At 49.9% G+C, this 18579-nt stretch overlaps 10 protein-coding genes across 10 annotated transcripts; 4 read left to right on the top strand and 6 right to left on the bottom strand.

The window, feature by feature from the left end:
- The first annotated feature begins 424 nt into the window (after nt 1-424).
- BDV37DRAFT_235523 (formyltetrahydrofolate deformylase) lies at nt 425-1447 on the top strand. The gene has a single exon (XM_032080510.1). The coding sequence runs from the start codon at nt 480-482 to the stop codon at nt 1335-1337; it is 858 nt and encodes a 285-aa protein (XP_031947330.1). The 5' UTR covers nt 425-479; the 3' UTR covers nt 1338-1447.
- Nucleotides 1448-2914, bottom strand: BDV37DRAFT_290210 (ammonium transporter; the record flags this gene model as incomplete). Its single annotated transcript, XM_032088665.1, has 3 exons — nt 1448-1553; nt 1615-2450; nt 2507-2914. 3 exons carry the CDS (start codon nt 2912-2914, stop codon nt 1448-1450), a joined length of 1350 nt encoding a protein of 449 aa, XP_031947329.1.
- Nucleotides 2915-3405: 491 nt separating this feature from the next.
- BDV37DRAFT_277653 (major facilitator superfamily domain-containing protein) lies at nt 3406-5282 on the bottom strand (the record flags this gene model as incomplete). The annotated part of the gene is made up of 8 exons (XM_032085829.1): nt 3406-3606; nt 3659-4066; nt 4117-4486; nt 4539-4697; nt 4748-4804; nt 4858-4925; nt 4975-5068; nt 5119-5282. 8 exons carry the CDS (start codon nt 5280-5282, stop codon nt 3406-3408), a joined length of 1521 nt encoding a protein of 506 aa, XP_031947328.1.
- A 552-nt stretch (nt 5283-5834) lies between these two features.
- On the bottom strand, nt 5835-6143 carry BDV37DRAFT_277652 (uncharacterized protein; the record flags this gene model as incomplete). The annotated part of the gene is made up of 2 exons (XM_032085828.1): nt 5835-6021; nt 6088-6143. The coding sequence occupies 2 exons, from the start codon at nt 6141-6143 to the stop codon at nt 5835-5837; spliced, it is 243 nt and encodes an 80-aa protein (XP_031947327.1).
- A 193-nt stretch (nt 6144-6336) lies between these two features.
- On the top strand, nt 6337-7841 carry BDV37DRAFT_290207 (M20 family metallopeptidase; the record flags this gene model as incomplete). Its single annotated transcript, XM_032088664.1, has 5 exons — nt 6337-6438; nt 6489-6871; nt 6919-7308; nt 7364-7491; nt 7546-7841. 5 exons carry the CDS (start codon nt 6337-6339, stop codon nt 7773-7775), a joined length of 1233 nt encoding a protein of 410 aa, XP_031947326.1. The 3' UTR covers nt 7776-7841.
- A 570-nt stretch (nt 7842-8411) lies between these two features.
- On the top strand, nt 8412-10545 carry BDV37DRAFT_235521 (Zn(II)2Cys6 transcription factor). Its single transcript, XM_032080509.1, has 4 exons — nt 8412-8533; nt 8633-9563; nt 9611-9920; nt 9967-10545. The coding sequence occupies exons 1-4, from the start codon at nt 8500-8502 to the stop codon at nt 10402-10404; spliced, it is 1713 nt and encodes a 570-aa protein (XP_031947325.1). The 5' UTR covers nt 8412-8499; the 3' UTR covers nt 10405-10545.
- BDV37DRAFT_277649 (DUF3237 domain-containing protein) lies at nt 10500-11102 on the bottom strand (the record flags this gene model as incomplete). The annotated part of the gene is made up of 3 exons (XM_032085827.1): nt 10500-10716; nt 10780-10860; nt 10921-11102. 3 exons carry the CDS (start codon nt 11100-11102, stop codon nt 10500-10502), a joined length of 480 nt encoding a protein of 159 aa, XP_031947324.1.
- A 519-nt stretch (nt 11103-11621) lies between these two features.
- Nucleotides 11622-12863, bottom strand: BDV37DRAFT_235518 (alpha/beta fold hydrolase). Its single transcript, XM_032080508.1, has one exon. The coding sequence runs from the start codon at nt 12654-12656 to the stop codon at nt 11796-11798; it is 861 nt and encodes a 286-aa protein (XP_031947323.1). The 5' UTR covers nt 12657-12863; the 3' UTR covers nt 11622-11795.
- An 844-nt stretch (nt 12864-13707) lies between these two features.
- Nucleotides 13708-16321, top strand: BDV37DRAFT_277647 (uncharacterized protein; the record flags this gene model as incomplete). The annotated part of the gene is made up of 5 exons (XM_032085826.1): nt 13708-13915; nt 13966-14623; nt 14676-15299; nt 15356-15740; nt 15797-16321. The coding sequence occupies 5 exons, from the start codon at nt 13708-13710 to the stop codon at nt 16319-16321; spliced, it is 2400 nt and encodes a 799-aa protein (XP_031947322.1).
- A 132-nt stretch (nt 16322-16453) lies between these two features.
- On the bottom strand, nt 16454-18159 carry BDV37DRAFT_277646 (MFS transporter; the record flags this gene model as incomplete). The annotated part of the gene is made up of 5 exons (XM_032085825.1): nt 16454-17632; nt 17694-17808; nt 17868-17930; nt 17986-18077; nt 18130-18159. 5 exons carry the CDS (start codon nt 18157-18159, stop codon nt 16454-16456), a joined length of 1479 nt encoding a protein of 492 aa, XP_031947321.1.
- Nucleotides 18160-18579: the final 420 nt, after the last annotated feature.

Raw genomic sequence — 18579 nt, 5'->3', positions numbered from 1 at the left:
ACTTATCTTTACATAGAAGTCTGAATCTATGGCTTTGTAATTATTTTGATTGTTCATAACTAGTAGTTAACTTTTGCAAGTACTGCGCGGTTTAGTCAGCAACACGAAAGGTCCTTGTTCAGGCCATCACTGGAACTCTGTTGTTTCACCTCCTACATGGTTCCAGCAGTCATTCAGCATGGGGAGGCCGTCGACAGCATTCACGAGAATCAGCATGGCGATGGCACTGCCACCTCCCATCAGTTAATGCAGCTTTCTAGCGACTATCTTCAGGTGCACGTGGTGGTAGAGCACCCACCGGCCAAACGGCTGCCCCTCCGATTTGAACCCTAATCTTATCAATCAGCCCCGCCTTAGTCAGCGCCGCATTCGTCACAAAATCTCGCGATCGGCACGCAAGGTGCAGGATTCCTTCTACAGTCCAGCGCATTACCATCGACCCCCCAATTCAACACGGGAATCCTCGATTCAACATCAGAATGACTGACTTTATCCTCACCCTCTCCTGCCCCGATCGCCCGGGTATCGTGCACGCCGTGACCGCGTTCCTGGTCCAGCACAACCTGAACATCATTGACTCATCGCAATTCGGCGATCCGACATCGCACCGATTCTTCATGCGCACGCATTTCTCCGCCGACGAGAATGCCACCGAGAAGAGTATCGACGAGCTGCGCGAGGCCTTCGAGCCCACGGCCAAGTCCCTCTCCATGGACTTCCAGCTCGTCCCCGCCACCCAGAAGCCCCGCGTCCTGATCATGGTCTCCAAGATTGGCCACTGCCTCAACGACCTCCTCTTCCGTAACTCGACCGGCCAGCTCGCCATCGATATCCCCCTGATCGTCTCGAACCACCCGGACTTTTCCACCCTCGCGGCCACCTACAACATCCCCTTCGTCCACCTGCCCGTCAACAAGGATACCAAGCCGCAGCAGGAGGCCCGCATCCTGGAGCTCATCAAGGAGCACAACATCGATCTGGTTGTCTTGGCCCGCTACATGCAGGTCCTCTCCCCCACCCTGTGCGAGGCTATGTCCGGCCGCATCATCAACATCCACCACAGCTTCTTGCCTTCGTTCAAGGGCGCCAAGCCGTACCACCAGGCCTACGACCGCGGTGTCAAGATTATCGGTGCCACCGCGCACTTCGTCACCAGCGATCTTGACGAGGGCCCGATCATCGAGCAGAACGTCGTCCGTGTCAACCACGGCATGAGCCCCAAGGAGCTGACCCACGCTGGAAGCAACGTGGAGAGCAACGTGCTGGCCTCCGCCGTGAAGTACTTCTCTGAGCGGAGGGTGTTGCTCAATGGACACAAGACTGTGGTGTTCAACTAGGGCGATTCATGGATATATGCGCATATATACATAAAAAGGCTAGGATAGACAAAAACACGGATAAATAAATAAAAAAAAAACACCCTTTTACAGTAAGGCCATATCCACTGCTAAACCCGAATCCCCTCAAAAGGATGATAGTCCTCCTCTCCCTCCCACTGCGCATCATGTAACGACTCCCCCATCTGCGACGCATCCATTCCCGCAATGACGTCCCTATGAACCCATTAGCACACCCCCCACACAGCAGCCCCAAGCGAAACAAGAGAGAACGTACTCATCCGTCCCCAACACCTCAAACCCAGGAACACAATCCACCAGAGCATACAGCGTATAACTCCACCCAAAGCTCCACACAAACCCTATAACCGCCTCTACAATCTGGATCCAGAGCTGTCCCCAATGCCCGTCAAACACCACACCTCCTTTAATAACCGTCGACCCGTCATAGGCCGCAACCTCCCGTCTGGCAAATAGCCCCGTCACAATGGTTCCCAGAAACCCGCCGAGACAATGCGTCGCAAATGTATCCCCGTTATCGACCCACCGCCATCGGGCAGCCCGCTTCGTGAACTTGAGGCGCAGTGCCTGCCGGCCGAGACAGGCGCCGAGAACCCCGAACCCGAAGGCTGTGGTCAGGTCGATGAATCCGGCGCTGGGTGTGATGAGGACAAGCCCCGCGATCGCGCCGAGGAAGGTGCTGTCTAGGCTCCATTTCCCGGTTTCGTAGTAGGTGAGGCTAGCCCAGGTGAGGGCGCCCGAGGCGGCGCAGAGGTTGGTCACGCAGGCGGCCATGACCGATTTGAAGTTGAGGGCCAGGGTGGTGCCGGCATCGAAGGCGAGCCAGGCATTCCAGATGATGATGAGGGCGACCAGCTGGCAGAGCGTGTTGTGGGGTTTGTGGAGGACGAGGTGCTGGGGTGTACGGATCGGGGATCGTTTGGAGCGGAAGAGAGGGTAGGAGAGATATAAGCTCATGGCTGTTGCTGTTGCACCGCTGCAAATGTGGACGGGCGTGCCGCCGGCGAAGTCCAGGGCGCCGAGATTTGCCAGGAAGCCGTTCTCTGCCCAGACCATGTGGGCTAACGGCGTATAGACGAAGGTGCACCAGAGCTAGAGTCGAGTTAGTTGTTCTGGGTGGGTTCGGTTTTGGTAGCAGAGGTACGTACGAAGATGAAGGGAATTAGTGGAAGAAGCCTTCCGCGCTCGCAGGCTCCGCCGATGGCAATTGCGCAGACAGTCGCACAGAAGATCAGTTGGAATTCAGAGAATAGGATCTCTGGGATCGATCCGACCGGGTCAGCGAGGACGCCGATATGGAAGATTTTACTGAAGCCGCCGAATACACTGTTGCCCTCGCCGTAGGCCAGTGAGTATCCGAGCATCCACCATTGGATAGAACAGACAGCTACTGCTAGGAGGCCTGGGTAGAAGGAAGCCAGGCTATTGAACCGTGTCGAATAGCCTGAGTATGCGAGGCCCACTGCCGGGATAATCAGCCAACAGAAAACACTACATACTAAAATGAAGAGAGTGTCTGTTTTCGAACAGGCCTCCCAGCCAGCTTGAACAGACATTTTGTCGCGCTCGATGAACGTCGCTAGGCTGCGACAGGAGCGCAGAAGTCGACGGAGGAGCTTGAAAGATTCATATAATCTCCCATAGATACTTAACGTATTGATAAGAATCTTCATGATGACACATTGGATTGAGTTTTCTTATCATATCGAACAGATCATCGGATGCGACATCGAGCTGCATGTGGACCAATCCTAAGCTGAGCGCGCTATCAGTGCAGCTTTGCTGCATAACCGAGGTAAGGGAGGTATGCACGGCTCCGTTGGCATGCAGAAACAGTATACTGTATTGGCCTGGACAAGGGTTACATTGCATTAGCAACCTGCAAGAAATACAAGGGGCATCCCCGTCGTCTTCAGCCGCACTCTTGCATCGCGTTCCTTAATGAGCCCACTGCCCCTGCTAGGGTTAAAGAAGTTAGTACTCAGCGAGCTGAGGGGCTATCTTAAGCATTGTTGAACAATTTAATTATGTAGAATCTAGTTAGTCATTATATGACATAACGGAAGCTTTCAATTTCAAGGTCCGTCTTGTTTGATAGCCCTTGCATCCGCTCCTCTTCCTCCGTTAACTGGGTTGGAGGACCATACGCCGAGTCGCGACGTTTATTCTCCACGATATAGTAAACGAACAGGCAGACCAGGAAAAAGGCCCCCAGTGCGAGACCAGAAATAGCACCCTTCATACCGGTCTAGGAACTAGTTAGCATTTGTTCACGTGTTCTTTTGAGATACAAAACTCACAGGATAATGAGGCTCCTCAGAAGCAAGGAAGAACTGAGGCCCAACAATGTTTCCTACACAGTAGGCTACAAACATCAAGGCACTCGTCGTGCTTCGCTTAGTGAACCCAGCCACGTTGGAACTGATGATGCTAAGCGCCAGGGGAATGTTAACCGCAAAGACGGCCCCCAGGGCCAACCCAGTCAATCGACCTTTTTGGTTATCCTCATTCAACTTCCAGACGAGGACCATGCCGACCAAAGACACAGTTGTATTGAAGATCATCATGAGAATTCGAGTATTAGGAATGACGGTGGCGACGCCAGCAGTGATGACCAAGAAGACGATTTGGGCGGCACCAAGAGGCATCTGCATCAGAAGAGACTTGATCTGTGAGAAGCCGAAGCCGCTGATAATGATTGAAGAGAACTGTTTCGTCAGTGAGGACTCGGAGAATCTCAAAAGCTTGAGCGACATACACTAGTGACACCTCCGTTGCACAGATTGACGGAGAATGTGTACAAGACAAGAAACCATGTTTGTGGATCACGAATGGCAAGCCAAGCCTGGTTCCATTTGAACTCTCCACCATCCATTACACCAGTCTTGTTCTTGAGAGTCCGCTGCACAGCGATCGTACGCTCGGTTTTGGTTAAGAATATCGCTTTCTGGGGGGAATCGGGTAGGAGGATAACGAGGAAGACCGATATGGCGGCAGTGATGGCACCTAAGAAGAGGAAGAGAAGCTGCCAACTCGAAATGGCATTAACCTTGATCGTGCCAATTCCATAAGCAACGACACCGCCGATGACGGTCGAAACACAGTTGCCGAAAAACCATGCAGCTTGTCTATATGAGAGTTAGATGGACAACACCAAATACTGAAGCCCAATGTGCTTACCGTGCAGGCTGTTCCTCTCGCTTATAGTACATTCCAGTAATTAAAGCAAACCCAGGGGCGATAGCAGCTTCTCCGACGCCCAAAAAAAAGCGCGCCGCCATTAAACCGCCAAAGCTTTTGGCCGCGGCGTGGCACATAAGAACTCCTCCCCAGACCAACCTGTGAGCTATTAGCAGGGGACGGTTGTGAATGTAGATGGAGAGACGAACACTGAGGCACTGAGATATTTGGCTATGGGAAGTCGGACAATAAGGTAGGAGCTGGGCCTAATCGCTAGTCAGTGATCTGTGTGGGCGCGTTGGCGTGGCGAACATCATACCAACTCCACGCGAAATATCCGAAATAGAAGACCGCGGAGGACCAAGAGTACTGTGTTCCTTGTAGATTCTGCCAATGTTAGCACCATGATTTAGACATGATGACCGATGGCTCATACTAAGTCTTCTCTTAAGTTGAACATAGTTGCTTGACTCAAAGCCAATTTGTCCATATACTGCATCATATAGCAAATACCCATTAAGGGGATCAATCTAATTGTATAAGTTTTCAAATTTGTATAATCAAACACTGATATACTTACATCAAGTCTAGCTTGAGCAGCACTTTTCTCTCCTGTTGCGGGGTGATATCCATCCCCAGCATCTGTCCTAGGTCGACATCTTTGGCAACTGACGTCTCAGGCCCAAGCTTCAGGTCATCTATCTCAGGTGCTGTCCCGGGGGGGACCTCCTGTTGCTTTTCCATGGTATCTGGCTCTTCAAGTTCTTGAGGTTAGTGGAACGAAAAGAAATATCCTCTCGAGCCAGGAGTCCTTTTATGACAGATATGCAGGGCATCGGGATCAATTTTCGGGAATTGATACAGCGGAAGATCGCACACTAATTCCGCACCTAGACCATGCTAATCAGACTTAAAACATCCAAGCATTTGGTACATTCACCGGATAGACAGGTATTCATTGAGTCAGCTCTTCAAGATAGTGAACTAGAGAGATAGGATACACTGCGGAAATGACGCCCTGGTTAGCGTGGCACCCAATACCGTGGGTCCATATGAAATCCTGGAGGTTTAAATCCACCGCGAACCCACTTAATGGCCGGTAAAAGTGTAACGATTCGCCCCATGGAACAGCCGCGCCACTGGATAAATATGAAAGTAGGGCTTCGTCGGCAAATCCACCAATGTCCGCCCCGAGCTCGGCAAATGTCCAACCTAAACCTGCAAAGGTTATCAACGCGTTTCCTTATCGTGTGGATCTTGACTACTTCAATTGGCATCTCACAGGCCTTCCTACAGCTACCCCGCAAATTCGATCGTGCGGAGAGCATGCAATCTGGAAACCTGAGGTGGCTCACACGAGGACTGGGGCTGTTTGATATCCACATCTCCACTCTTGGCTTCGGCAAATTGGAGCAGGGACTGGCTGTAATCTGCCGAGGGGCCAGTGATAACGAAGATAATAGTCACTTGTGTTTGACAGATACTGTAGTATCATGCATCATACCGTTAGTCATCCTGTCTTCCCTGCTGATAGCCTGCCTATTCTTACCAGATAAAGATAATGATAGCATGCCCAACATGTGGGGTGCAGCCGACGTGCAGCATGATAGGCAATCACCTCGGCGGTTTATCCTATCAAAGGGTCTCCTGAGGCGACAACCCGACTCATTCTTTTCTTGAATGCAACTGGAACCATAGCCCATACTACCGAGGGTGTTGTAGACGAGCCTATTTATAATGACCTTCGCTAACTAGCGTTGAGCAACTGACAGCTACCCAGACATCACAAACTACCATCATGACAATCTTGCAGACTAAGCCTACTATTGCGGATATTAAGGCATCCGTTGATGCGGCGTTAGAGTCGTTACAGACAACCTTGAGAGAATTAAACCGAGAGGTATATTGTTTGGTCCCGGCGCCATTTATTCACAATCGCTGATGGCGTAGATCTGGTCCAATCCGGAAACGGCATACCAGGAATTCAAAGCTCACGACGCGATTTGCAACTTCCTTGAAGCACAGGGCTTTACTGTGACTCGCCACGCATATGGACTAGACACATCGTTTGAAGCCCTCAGTGGGTCTGGCGGACGGTTGATCAATTTCAACGCTGAATATGACGCACTGCCCGGCATAGGCCATGCCTGTGGCCATAACCTTATCACAACTAGTAGTGTCGCTGCTTTCTTGGCACTATCTGCTCTTCTGAAGCAGTATGGGATCCCTGGTCGTACTCAGCTATTGGGCACACCGGCCGAGGAGAATGGCGGTGGGAAGGCTAAATTGATCGATGCCGGGGCTTACAAGGGTGTTGACATCTCCTTGATGGCGTATGCACTCTGAATCTCGACGAATATAGCATACTGACTCCATGTAGGCATGCCGGTCCCGAGAAGCTCTTTCCCGGTGTTGAAGCCACTGGCGTGGGTGGCGTCTTGATGAATGCCCGCAAACAGATTCACTGTGAATTTACTGGAAAGAGTGCTCACGCGGGAGGCAATCCATGGGAAGGCGTCAATGCGCTTGATGCTCTGGTAACCTCTTACAATAATGTTGCTGTCCTACGGCAACAGCTTCAACCAGAGGAACGTGTCCATTGTGCGTTCTTAGATACCCCTAAGGTAGCCAACGTTATCCCATCGTATACGAAGGCATATTGGCAGGTTCGCAGCCCGACACTGAAAGGCTTGAATCGGTTGATGATCAAGGTGCGCAACTGTATTGAGGCAGGTGCATTGGCGACGGGATGTGAAGTTATAATCTTAGAGTACGTACGCCATGTCCCAAGTATTTCTCCAGATCTGAGCTGACATATGCAATAGAGATGAGCTGTACACTGACATTAAGATAAACGACACCCTGTGCGAACGTTACCAGGCCCACATGGGGAGCTACGATCGAAATGTCCTGAAGAGTCATGACAAAGTCTTAACTGGGTCCTCCGATATTGGTATTCTACATTTCACCCTTTCTCGGTTATGTCCATCACTAACCACCACGACAGGCAATGTCAGTTATATTATGCCCACCCTCCATACCATGTTCGGTATACCAGGACCGGACGGATCATTCCCTCACCATCCGTCGTTTGAAGCAGCGGCTGGCACTGATGAAGCTCATGTTGAGGCAGTGGTTGTGGGAAAATCGTTGGCCATGATTGGATGGGAAATGGTCACGGACGAAGCTCTATTCGAGCAGGCCAAGGCACAATGGCAGAAGTGTATCCAGGAATAAAATGGGCGGATGCTTTTAGTAGACGAGTATCACTTGTGCTGGGGGAATTTAGGTGACATGAGTGAGGGGAGCATCATGATTTACGGCTGCATGTAATTGTCTAGGTAGGATTGGCATAAATAATCGTTTTATTTCAAACAAGATTATTCTCAACTGCGTGTTCTCCATCTCAACTACCGTTATAGAACTTGACAGAATTAGGGTAGGGTTTTTATAGAATGAGCTGCTTTAGAAGGGCAAGTTCAGCAGACCGGCTCACATCCATTTCATATTCTCCTAAAATACTTATTACTATCCAATAATGTCAAGAAACATGGGGCAGGAAATTTGTCTACTGAACAGTTCGATATGCTGTTGATACGGTGCGAAACATCACTGGCAGGGGGCATAGTAGAATGTAGGGCTCACGCCGAGAATAGGACGAGTGTACCACGCTGTCCATACACACGCACAAGCGCCAAACACAGACAAAGGCGTTTCCTACGGAAGTAAATAGAGATCTCAGAGAAGAGCTCGACATAGTTTGGTCTCTCTATGGGACCGAAGAGTCGCTGACTAAGCAATATCAGATCTCCTCCATTTTCCGGCATCGCTTTTCCTTCTCTATCGTCACTTTTCCCGACAACCTTCAGATGGTTTCCCGGCTGCCCTGCTCCTTGGCATCCATTCGTTGCTAATGCCTCCCGGCTGATTGCTTCTTTTTGTAGCGTGGGCTCTTCAATCCATGTCGGGTCGGAACGCCCCTCGCTCAAAGAAAGGTACTTAATACCTACGTGCATATGTACCCATTCCCGGAGCCTGCTATGGAATGCTCGGCTTCCCGGTTCAACACGCAAACTAACCGCGACTTCACCCAGGCTGCAGTACCTGCCGCCGTCGAAAAGTGAAATGCGGCGAAGAGCGCCCTGTCTGTAAACGTTGCTCCAACTTACGACTCAGCTGTGAGTGGGGAGTGCCAGTGAAACGAGGCAAGTCCGTCACTCCGGCGCGACATCTTCAGCCTCGATGGCCGAGTCGTGATGTCGCTGCCGCCGCTGCATTCGCCACTTCAACGATCGAAATCCCTCAACCATCCTCCGTGACTTCTCCTGCCACGTTATGGTACCCCATAGACACTATCCCCGACCTCCCGGGGATCCCCATCGGATCGATTTCATCTCCAGGCTGGCTCGGTGTGCCGCCTTTCCCCCCCGCCCCGCCGCTTTATCCACCGCTATCTGGAACCGATTTCGCGTGTGCCAACTCGTTGGTGCTTTCCGAACATGATCACAAATACTTCCAATATTTCCCGTCGTCATCACTTGTCTTCTATTACATGAAGTCGTGGCAATGGAGCAGTTTCTGTTATCTGTACCAAGGGCCGGCAGCCACAAACAAGATAATCATGCGGATGATTCTCGCCTTATCAGCGAGTGACATGCACCGCAACGGCCTGATGGTGCGCACGCCTGGCCGGCCCACGGCAGAGGACCACGGTCGTTACCACTACGGGTTGGCCGTCAAGGAATTCCGCCAGACTTTGGTGTCCCCGCGACAGGTCTCGCCCGCCGAGCTGGAGGCGACTTTTGCGACCATGTTTCTGATGGTGACGTACGAATGGCAGTATGGCCATTGCGCAAGACATCTGCAACTACATTTACAAGGGGTGAAGTCGTTACTGGAATCCCACCCAGAGTTGTTTCAGATCAAGGATGTGAATAATGTGCTGCTGTCGATGGAATCCGAGGACTCGAACGAGTCGGAATCTCGGGTGTCATTTATTCCCGAGCAACTCTTATTATGGATTCTGTAGGTCCCATGGCCTTGCTTTGAAGCCGGTCTAATGTTTGCCACAGGTATATCGACGCGAGCTGTCAGCCCATGGGGTTGACCGAATCACTCTACGACTACGTCCTTCAGTCCGGAAACCCAGCTTTACATCCGGACCGACTATATCGCTGCGCCCGCGTGTGGGGTCGATGCTTTTGGGGAAAGCAATACCCAGACCAGGAAGTATCGGATGACATGGAGAATTACCGGGCTTTGGAGCTATTACATGCGGGCATGGCACTACGGAATCGAACCTGGCAATTGCTATTCGACAACGTTCCTGATTCTGGCTACCAGGTAGAGTCGTTCTTTAACGAAATAATGACCGCCAGAGATGTATGTCCCATCCCTGTCCGAACGAAACCAATCCTAACAGTTGCAGAAATTCTCCGATCTGTTCATCACAGCCAAATTCGCAGGCCCGGCCTCCATGCGACGCACTTTAAACACAATCAATATGGCTGTTAGCACTTTTTACGCGCAGATTCTTTTCCATCGGCGCTTACTCTGCCCGTCTCAGCCTCCGCGGACACTTCACCGGCACGCATTGAGCAACATCCTCGAGATTGTGCACAAACAATACGCGTCTGAGCCACGACTCTTACGTCGCCTGCACTGGCCAATCATGATAGCAGCGCTCGAAACAGACGATCCGGCGCAGCTTGAATGGCTCCGCCAGCGACTAGCCGAGTTGCGTCCGTGTCATACCGAGATTCGGTGGGCCAACGAGATTGTAGATGAAGTGCTCGCGCAACAGAATGCGAGCAAAGGGGAGTACGTAAACCTGGCCGAATTTCTGCGCAATCGCGCGGCACAGTAATAATAAATTCTATCTGACGGACGCATTGTATAATGTCTGCTGTCATCCGAGTATGCACTAGAACACTTAATAGATTTTTGAATAGAACCAGTACATCAAACAATATTCTCCAAGAAATACGCATCATATGCAACCTCGCCTTTGGCTCTGGTCGCCCGTCCCACAATCACCCGGTTGTTCATCCATCTGTATTTTTCATGGCCGGTTTCAAGCTTGATATGCAAATGAAACCAGTACTGGTTGGGATCCACTCCGTCTCCTTCCATCAAGGCTTTCAGGACCTCGGGAGGTCCGGAGCGAGTTCCTTCCGTCCTATATAAGATCAGTCACCAAAGATTAGTATGGGTCATGCAAAGGTGCGGAATGAGAACTAACCGGATGTAAATATAAGCCCCATCATCACTTTTCAGGACATAATTCGTGTTCACATGTGTTGTTTGATCCGCCTCGACCAACCTACATGTCATCTATCAGTATCCCATGCTCAGATGAAAGAAATGCAATGCTGCTCCGTACATGAAGTCCGCTCCACCAGGAACCACTTCCCCGTTCAGGTACTTCCCTCGCACGGTACCGGATTTAATGGGTACGCAGCGACGTCGACCGTAGGGTCCATTGCCGATCTCGATTGGAGGGTCCACGGCACACTGGAGAGTGAACAGATGTGTTAGGGCTGGGGGCGGCGAGAGGGGTTCCATTTTGTCTTTCGTACTTCTTCCTTCGTGTGAAAAGAAAAACAATTATATGGCGAAGAATGGAGGGTAAATGAGAGGGGCCTGGGGAAATGAGGAGAGGGTGGGTCGTATATCATTTAGTTTCTCCCCGATGTTCGGCGTTGTTGCAATAGAATTGCCTAATTCTACCTCTTCAGCAGGTTGTTTTCCTCCAATTTCGAATCTCGAGCAACTTTTTGTCTTCCGCAAGACTGCTTGCTCTCTTTACTGGGTTATTGTCATGTCTCTCATGAAGTTGGCAAGTATTCGATAGTCCTTGGAATAAGTGGAGTCACGAATAAACGCCATGGAATTGCACAAAGCTTATCGCCAACTACATTTTCTGGGTATAAGCTCGATCTACTTTCATATATAGCTTTTGGCCATCGTGTTACAACAAATATAATTTGCAAATGTTTTTACTATTGTGAATAAGAAGAGAAGAAGAAGAAAGCATAACAGTAGGCTACTCCTGTCCTTCTGTCAAGGAAATACAAGGACGTTGTCAGGTCGGGCCTTACAACTCAGAAACAGAGAACTGTAATAAGAATAAACTACTTATATGATATATCTAAATTACACAAGAGATAGTTATATTGTTGCAGTGTGACCTTTGGCAAAATTCCAAATATAAAGAATTCTTGCGCCCATGGCTAGCTTGTGTACAGACAGGGAATTTCACTCTATTTCGTTTGCCTGCAAAAACTCCAGCAGTTTCTGTGCAACAGCAGACGGTTGCTCTTCGGGGAGAAAGTGCCCACAATCATCAATAGCGCCCCCAGAAACATTGCTCGCGAAGTTTTGGACCAAGTGAATCATACCTGAACCAACGGAGCTGGCGCCACCCAAAGCTAAGACAGGGATATCGAGTGGTGTCTTTGCATATTCAAGATTCTGCTTTGCACTTGTTTCAAATGCTCGATAATACTCGAACCCCCGACTCATCGCTCCTGCTCTCGAATAGGCTTGGATGTAGCGTTCAAATTGGTCTTTTGGTAAACCATCAGCATTCGCCGTCTTCAGATTGAAGAACCAGGTCAGTAGCTCCCGTTCACGACCACGAGTAAGAATTTCAGGTAATTCAGGAAGGGCATTGAATGAGAATTGCCAAAGACGCATGTTGGTCTGGCGAGACAACGGAAACTGAAGCTGGGGCATGAAGCCCGGCACTGACGCGTCCAATATACTGAGCGATTTGATTCTCGATTGAAATTGAGCCGCCCAAGGATAAGCAATCCATCCACCTACATCGTGGCCAACTAGATGGTACTGTTTTTCGTTCAAGGTATGGTGAACAGCCTCGGCCATGGTTTTGCTCACGTTGGAAGTATCATAGCCATTGAGGGGAGGAAGCGATTCACCCAAGCCCGGGGGGTCGAGAGCGAAAAACTGATAGTGTTTTGAAAGAGGCTCGAAGATATCGCTAAACGCCTCTGCTGTTTGTGGCCAGCCTGGAACGAGAATCACAGGGGGACCTTGACCGCCAACTATGGCTCGGATTCCGTGGAGGAGACGTATGGTTTGCCATTTGGGTGTCATGGTGTTGCCGTCCGCAGGGTCAGGTGTGTGGATGAAGACTTCGAAGCGTGGGCAATTGTAGACACAGCAGTGTTAGGGTATTTCAGCGGATTCATATCATTTTGTAATGAGTCATAGAATAAGTGACAAATCACGGCACGGGGTTGTTTCAGGCCATGCATAGACGTACATGAATCCCCTAAATCGGGTAGGCCTCTGGGAAGAAAAGACGAAGATAAGTAAGATTTTGAATACTACGGTTTTGCTATAACGAGCGTGATCGGCTGGAAATCTAAGGAAAGCTTGTGCAAGACTGTAACTATTGAATTGACTAGTTAATCAGCTAATGTAATATATTATGACTCAACGTAAATAAGTCCTTGACCCACAAAATAGCCCCAAGGGCCGGGTTAGTACGCATCCAGTTGGTAGTCTCGTTTATCATTTTTACTAGTGGACACGATATATGGTTACTGTAGAATAAATTATAAGAGACACCACTGAAATCTGGGAGGCGGACTCAAAAGACCCAACTTTCGTAAACATCCAAGAACACTCTTTAAATAGCTTTCCCTAGATAGCTATTCACAAGATCATGTCATTCCCGGCACCGGAAGTGTTGACATACAGAATATTGGTAACAGATCATTGATCCTGTCACTGTTGAAGCACTGAAGTGGAGAATCAACTATAAACTAATCAGAGTTAAACAAGAGATAGCCCTGAAATCTCACAGAGCTGGCCCAAAGGCACTAGTAACTCAAGAAGTGATTATCTTGAGACAGGAAGCGTGTCAACCGGCAATTTAGGCAAGTAGGGAAAAGAAAGTTGCACAATGCCGATCTTGATGGTGGCCTTGAGGCTATATAAAGAATCTCCCAAAAAGTTATAGGTTGACAAATTCCTGACGGTGAGTATTGTTGGAGTCAAGAAGTTGTCTTTAGTAGGGATGATCTCGATCATCCCAAAGAAGTTTAGCCTATTTCTATGCTGATCCGTGCACGTGCTTACATACATACATTTGTGTCTCTTGACTGCAGCATCCAATTCTCCTACATACTTCGGATTTATGATGAACCCGATGCTACAGCAATTCCAGGTCTCTGGAAATGGCACCAATGTTGATGCTGCTCGTGACCCGAATGGCACCTCCAGCCTGTTGACAACTATTGATGGCCCAGCAGAGCCCCGACGAAACCAGGCCTGCGACGTGTGCCGGAGGATGAAAATCAAATGTGACAGGACGTACCCCTGTAGCCATTGCCGTGACTCTTTCAATGGTACATCCTCGTACCCTCTCCCTACTGATGGGCGCTGCTGATTAGATAAGATTGTGTATTATCACACCCACGGCGCAGAAAGAGGAGCCCGGTTCAGCCTGACCGGATAGAACATCTTGAGAAACGGTTGAAGGCAGTCGAAGAGTCGTGTCAACAGCGAGCTGCACTGACAACCGTAACGCCCCCCATAGGATCTACAGATATCGTGCATTCTACCCAAGGTAATCTCAATGACAATCCTCTTTCAGGCACCAGTGGTCGTGTTCCCGACGTCAGACTCCCCTCGGCTCTTGAAAACCAAGGCGAGGCGCGCTTTTTGCACTCTGCGGCGCACATGGACTTTGTAAGGCGCTTAAAAGATGAGCTAGGAAACTGGCCTGGAGCAGATGCGGAAAACCGAGTGCGAGCAAGGGATGTGCCAGCACCGAAGTTTTTCCCATTGTCAAATGGCCCGGGTGAGGCAATATCACTGCCATCGCGAGACAGAGCCAACTATTTAGTCAATCTCGCTTTCGATGCGCACTTCTTACACAATTTCGTACACCGTCCGACTTTCGATTCCGCTTTTGCCCTACTGTTTACCTTGAACGTCAAGGATTATGGTAGCGAGGAATACCGATATCTTGCACTGTTATTTTCCCTTATGGCTTTGGGATGTCTCTTTGAAATGGATGGGGAGGGATATCGGGATGCATTCATCTTGGAAGGGTGTGTGATTACTGAATTCCCGTCTGATCGGCTGGAGAACTGACAGCAGTAGAACTCAGTACTTTGAAACATGCCGTACCCTGGCTGATCTGCAAAGCTGCAACGACTTGGTCACCCTCCAGGCCATTCTCTACATGAATATCTTTCTATTATACACTGCCCGGGTAAGCTCAAGCTTCTCAGCTCTCTCGTACACGTTTTCCCTGGCGCTACGGATGAAATATCATCAAGTCGCTGAGACGGATGACGCATTTACGCGGGAAGACAAAAAGCAAATTTTCTGGACGACACGCCACCTTCTGGCCTGTGTCTCAATCACAGGTGGGCTACCAATGCCTATGGGGTGCGACGATCTTGATCTTGAGTATCCGAGTTTATCGTGCGAGAGTAGAATGCGTGCCACGGAGGCGCGCTCCGACAGGCCACATAACGTGGTACAATGGAACCCAACCATTGCCAGCGTCGCATGTTTCCGCCTACATAACGTCCTCGGACATATAACTAAGCGACTATACCCATTGAAAGGTGTCAAAAAAACAGACAGGCAGGGGCTGTTGCGCCACCTAGTGAGCAAGGAGACTGTCCGGGAACTAGACAGCGAGCTTCGGTCCTGGCTGGCCTCACTTCCTCCAAGCCTCCGCCTCGGTCAAGAGAAGCATCCCTTGCACATCGAGCGGTAAGCCAAGTACAATGACTTTTCCAAGCCTTTTGTTCTGATCTGACATGGTGCAGTGCACAATACGAGCTATGCATGTCGTACGCACATGCTCAGATTTATCTGTACCGGCCGTTCTTGCACTACCTTGGTGCTTATTCGACTGACGAGGTCGGACCAACAGATGGGTTCCCCGCGTATGCTTCCGCCTGTGTAGATGCCAGTCGCAACATCATTCGCCTTGCACAGGATATGTATCACAAAGGACTTTTTCGCGGAGTACACTGGGATATTTCGAATATGATCCTCGCCTCCTCCTTGACTATGCTTTACATAGTCTTGGCGAGGAAGGGTTCCTCAGTCGAGGAAATGGCTTTAGCAGAGCTGCGCACTGCTCGGGATCTCATGACTCTTTTGGAGCCATATTCCACGCTCGCGAAGAGGACAAGCTTTGCGGTAAAGGTATGTATCATGCAATTAGTCCTATATACGGACTTTTATACTAAGCGGCTGTGTAGCTTTTGACAACAGCAATTCTGCCTGCTGGAACAAGCGATCTGTCTCCACAGAATGTCGTGCCTGGTCCATCCCCAAACGTGTCCGACTCATATACCGCTGCTCTGGCTGAGAAAACGTTTGGTTATGTATCGAGGACCAATGTATCGGATTACCAGGGGATATCGCCAGCTGGGAGGCAAAGCAACTCGGTGCCAGTTCCGGTATTGACTGAAATACAGTCGGCAGATAGCCTTCCACAAGGACCTCTTCAAACTGCTAATACAACAGGAAGCGCCACTCAAGGCCCTTCGGTGCCTACTGCAGCCCAACAGTCGAGTACCTCTACGCCTTTTCCAATACCATCGGGTATGGACAATACGCCATTCGTTACTGGTGGGATCATGGAACCCAGTCCCCTACATTCCACATACGTACAAGATTACGGAATTAGCGGGGACGACTATGGATATATGATTGACGGCACTGGGCCGATCGACTTTAGTGATATGATCGGCGATCTGTTCACTTCAGAGGGGTTGCTATAAAGCCCCTGAGAAGATGAATGCCTAGCTGCTTCCCCCCCTGCGTACGCCTGAGTTACATCTGGGGAACTAATGCTGAATCTTTACCTATTAAACATTTTATTCACCGAAGCCCGTCCTGGTTTGTCAATTACATTATTCTAGATCGACCGGGAACCTCTGTCGGAGAGACGCACCGAATCTGCGAAACAGGATAGGCAGCGAAATCATCGCCAGTGTCACAAACCCCAAAAGCGAGTTTCCCCAACCGTATCCGAGCTTTTCATACATGGGTGGCCCTGCTAAGGGCAATAGTGCACCGAACAGGGACCGAGTAACTGTCATTGCCCCGATACCAGATGCCGCATAGCGAGGATAGGAGTCAACGATGTATGCCTGCAGTGTTCCAAAGATGCCGATATTGCCGAAGGCGAAGGGGAAGAGTCCGATAATGGGAACGATCCAATGTGTCTTCTCCTGAACAGACCAGCCATACCAGGAGAAGGAGATTGGCACGAAGAGCGCAAATGGCAAGCACAGCGGAAGACGCATCTCAGGTTCCACAATGTTATTATTGCGTCGTTTCAGCCGGACGAGAGTCCTGTCGCTTGTGAGAGCGAATACCACCTGGCCTGCGAAAAAGCCTAGCCCCAGTCCGATATATGCAAGGCCGCTGGTTTCTACACTCCAGCCGTACTGGTCCTGGAAGACTGATGTGATTGTGGTGAAGAGAAGATAGAGACAGCCATAAACTGACGCAATATAGAGAGCCATCATCAGTACGATGGGCGAGGTTGCCAACAACTTGATTACCCTGGTGGATGTTTTCACTAGGAGAGTCGCTAGTCCGCGTGCCTCGCCCTCTTTTTCATAACAGCTGCGAAGTTCGGGGCGGCTCAGCTCCTTGCGCAGGGCTACTGTCTTTCGCCGTATGAGCACCGTCGGGTTGGTCTCTCGGTTGGTCACCATGACTATACCGGTCAATGTACCTCCCACAATGACCAACACCCAAAAGCTCCACCGCCACCCGGCGCGTTGTGCAATGAACCCTCCGCATATTGGTCCTATCACTGGCGCAAATAGTGGCCCGAACGAGAAAACAGACAAGGCCAGTCCACGTTGCTCTGCCTCGAAAAGGTCGGCAACAACACCGCCCCCAATTGTCAGACAGCCGGACCCTCCAAAACCAGTCAAGAAACGAAAGACAATCAAAGCCGAGAGATTGGGAGCAAGGGCGCAGCCGATTTGAAATAGCACAAAGATCGTCGTGGCCGCGTTCAATGTGATTCGACGACCGCATATCTCACTGAGTGGAGATAGAACTAAGGGGCCGCTCTGACATGATGAAGCTGTTAGCCGACCACTGTAGCCTTAGCTACTGGGTACTTAAACGCACAAAATAGCCGAAAAGATACGCTGTCACTGCAAAAGAGCCGCGTATGGAGGATGTTTCCCCAAATTCTTGCTCGGCAAGGCTGACACCAGGTGCGAATACTGACGATGCAAATGGGCTACAAGCTGTTGGTCAATGCCAACGTCCTTGATGGTTGCAACTGTCTCGTTTTCTTACCTGATGAATGTGATAATGCTAACTGTCGCTAATTGAAACCATTTGCGAGATGGCGGGTAGTTTCTTTCGTTCTGGCGTGAGTCCCATTTTCTTCGTTGTTCTGATGTTAGGACCTTACCTGGGGTTTAAGGGATCTTCTTGACTTTCCCATCCCACTATTCCATTCCCCAAGTCCATCACCGGATAAGTCTCCCGACTGGCAGCCGGTTCCTACATACCTTGCCATGAGCCGACATCAACCACGGTGTCAAATAGCACCTACAGCCTGTTTGTTCTTTTCTTCGTTGGACATGATGGGATATGACGAAGGCTAGATATTCCTCCGAGTCAATACAGCGAGTAAACGAACTTTGTCGCGCATGGGTTGTCCTGTCCCTTTTTATCATCGACCGTATAGAAAGAAACATGCGATATGCCAAGACATTTCCCGAGCTTGAGGTTAGACCAGTCGCTACTATCCAATAAGAATACCTCAAGACACAACTCCACCAAGCACACTAACCCAAAGCTCGGCGGTATATCAGTAACACCCCGAAATTGGGGCTAGCGCATTCCTTTTTTCGGAATATCAACCAATATTGCTCTCGTGTCCTGTATTGAGCCCTTGCATTGACCCCATTGACAGGAATGAGGATACGCAGAGGATATCTTTCAATTAGTAAGAGACGTTTCTGCTAATCCCTGTATCGGGAATATATTCTGGACCGATCAT

The sequence above is a fragment of the Aspergillus pseudonomiae genome (genome assembly GCF_009193645.1).
Source record: "Aspergillus pseudonomiae strain CBS 119388 unplaced genomic scaffold BDV37scaffold_1, whole genome shotgun sequence".
Taxonomy (NCBI): domain Eukaryota; kingdom Fungi; phylum Ascomycota; class Eurotiomycetes; order Eurotiales; family Aspergillaceae; genus Aspergillus; species Aspergillus pseudonomiae.
This window is presented reverse-complemented; position numbering and strand designations above follow the sequence as displayed.

Coding starts and splice junctions, on each gene's coding strand:
- BDV37DRAFT_235523 (XM_032080510.1), top strand. CDS start 480: ATGACTGACTTTATCCTCACCCTCTCCTGCCCCGATCGCCCGGGTATC.
- BDV37DRAFT_235521 (XM_032080509.1), top strand. CDS start 8,500: ATGTCGGGTCGGAACGCCCCTCGCTCAAAGAAAG. Junction 9,564..9,610: donor CAACTCTTATTATGGATTCT/GTAGGTCCCATG, acceptor TGTTTGCCACAG/GTATATCGACGCGAGCTGTC. Junction 9,921..9,966: donor AAATAATGACCGCCAGAGAT/GTATGTCCCATC, acceptor TAACAGTTGCAG/AAATTCTCCGATCTGTTCAT.
- BDV37DRAFT_235518 (XM_032080508.1), bottom strand. CDS start 12,656: ATGACACCCAAATGGCAAACCATACGTCTCCTCCACGGAATCCGAGCC.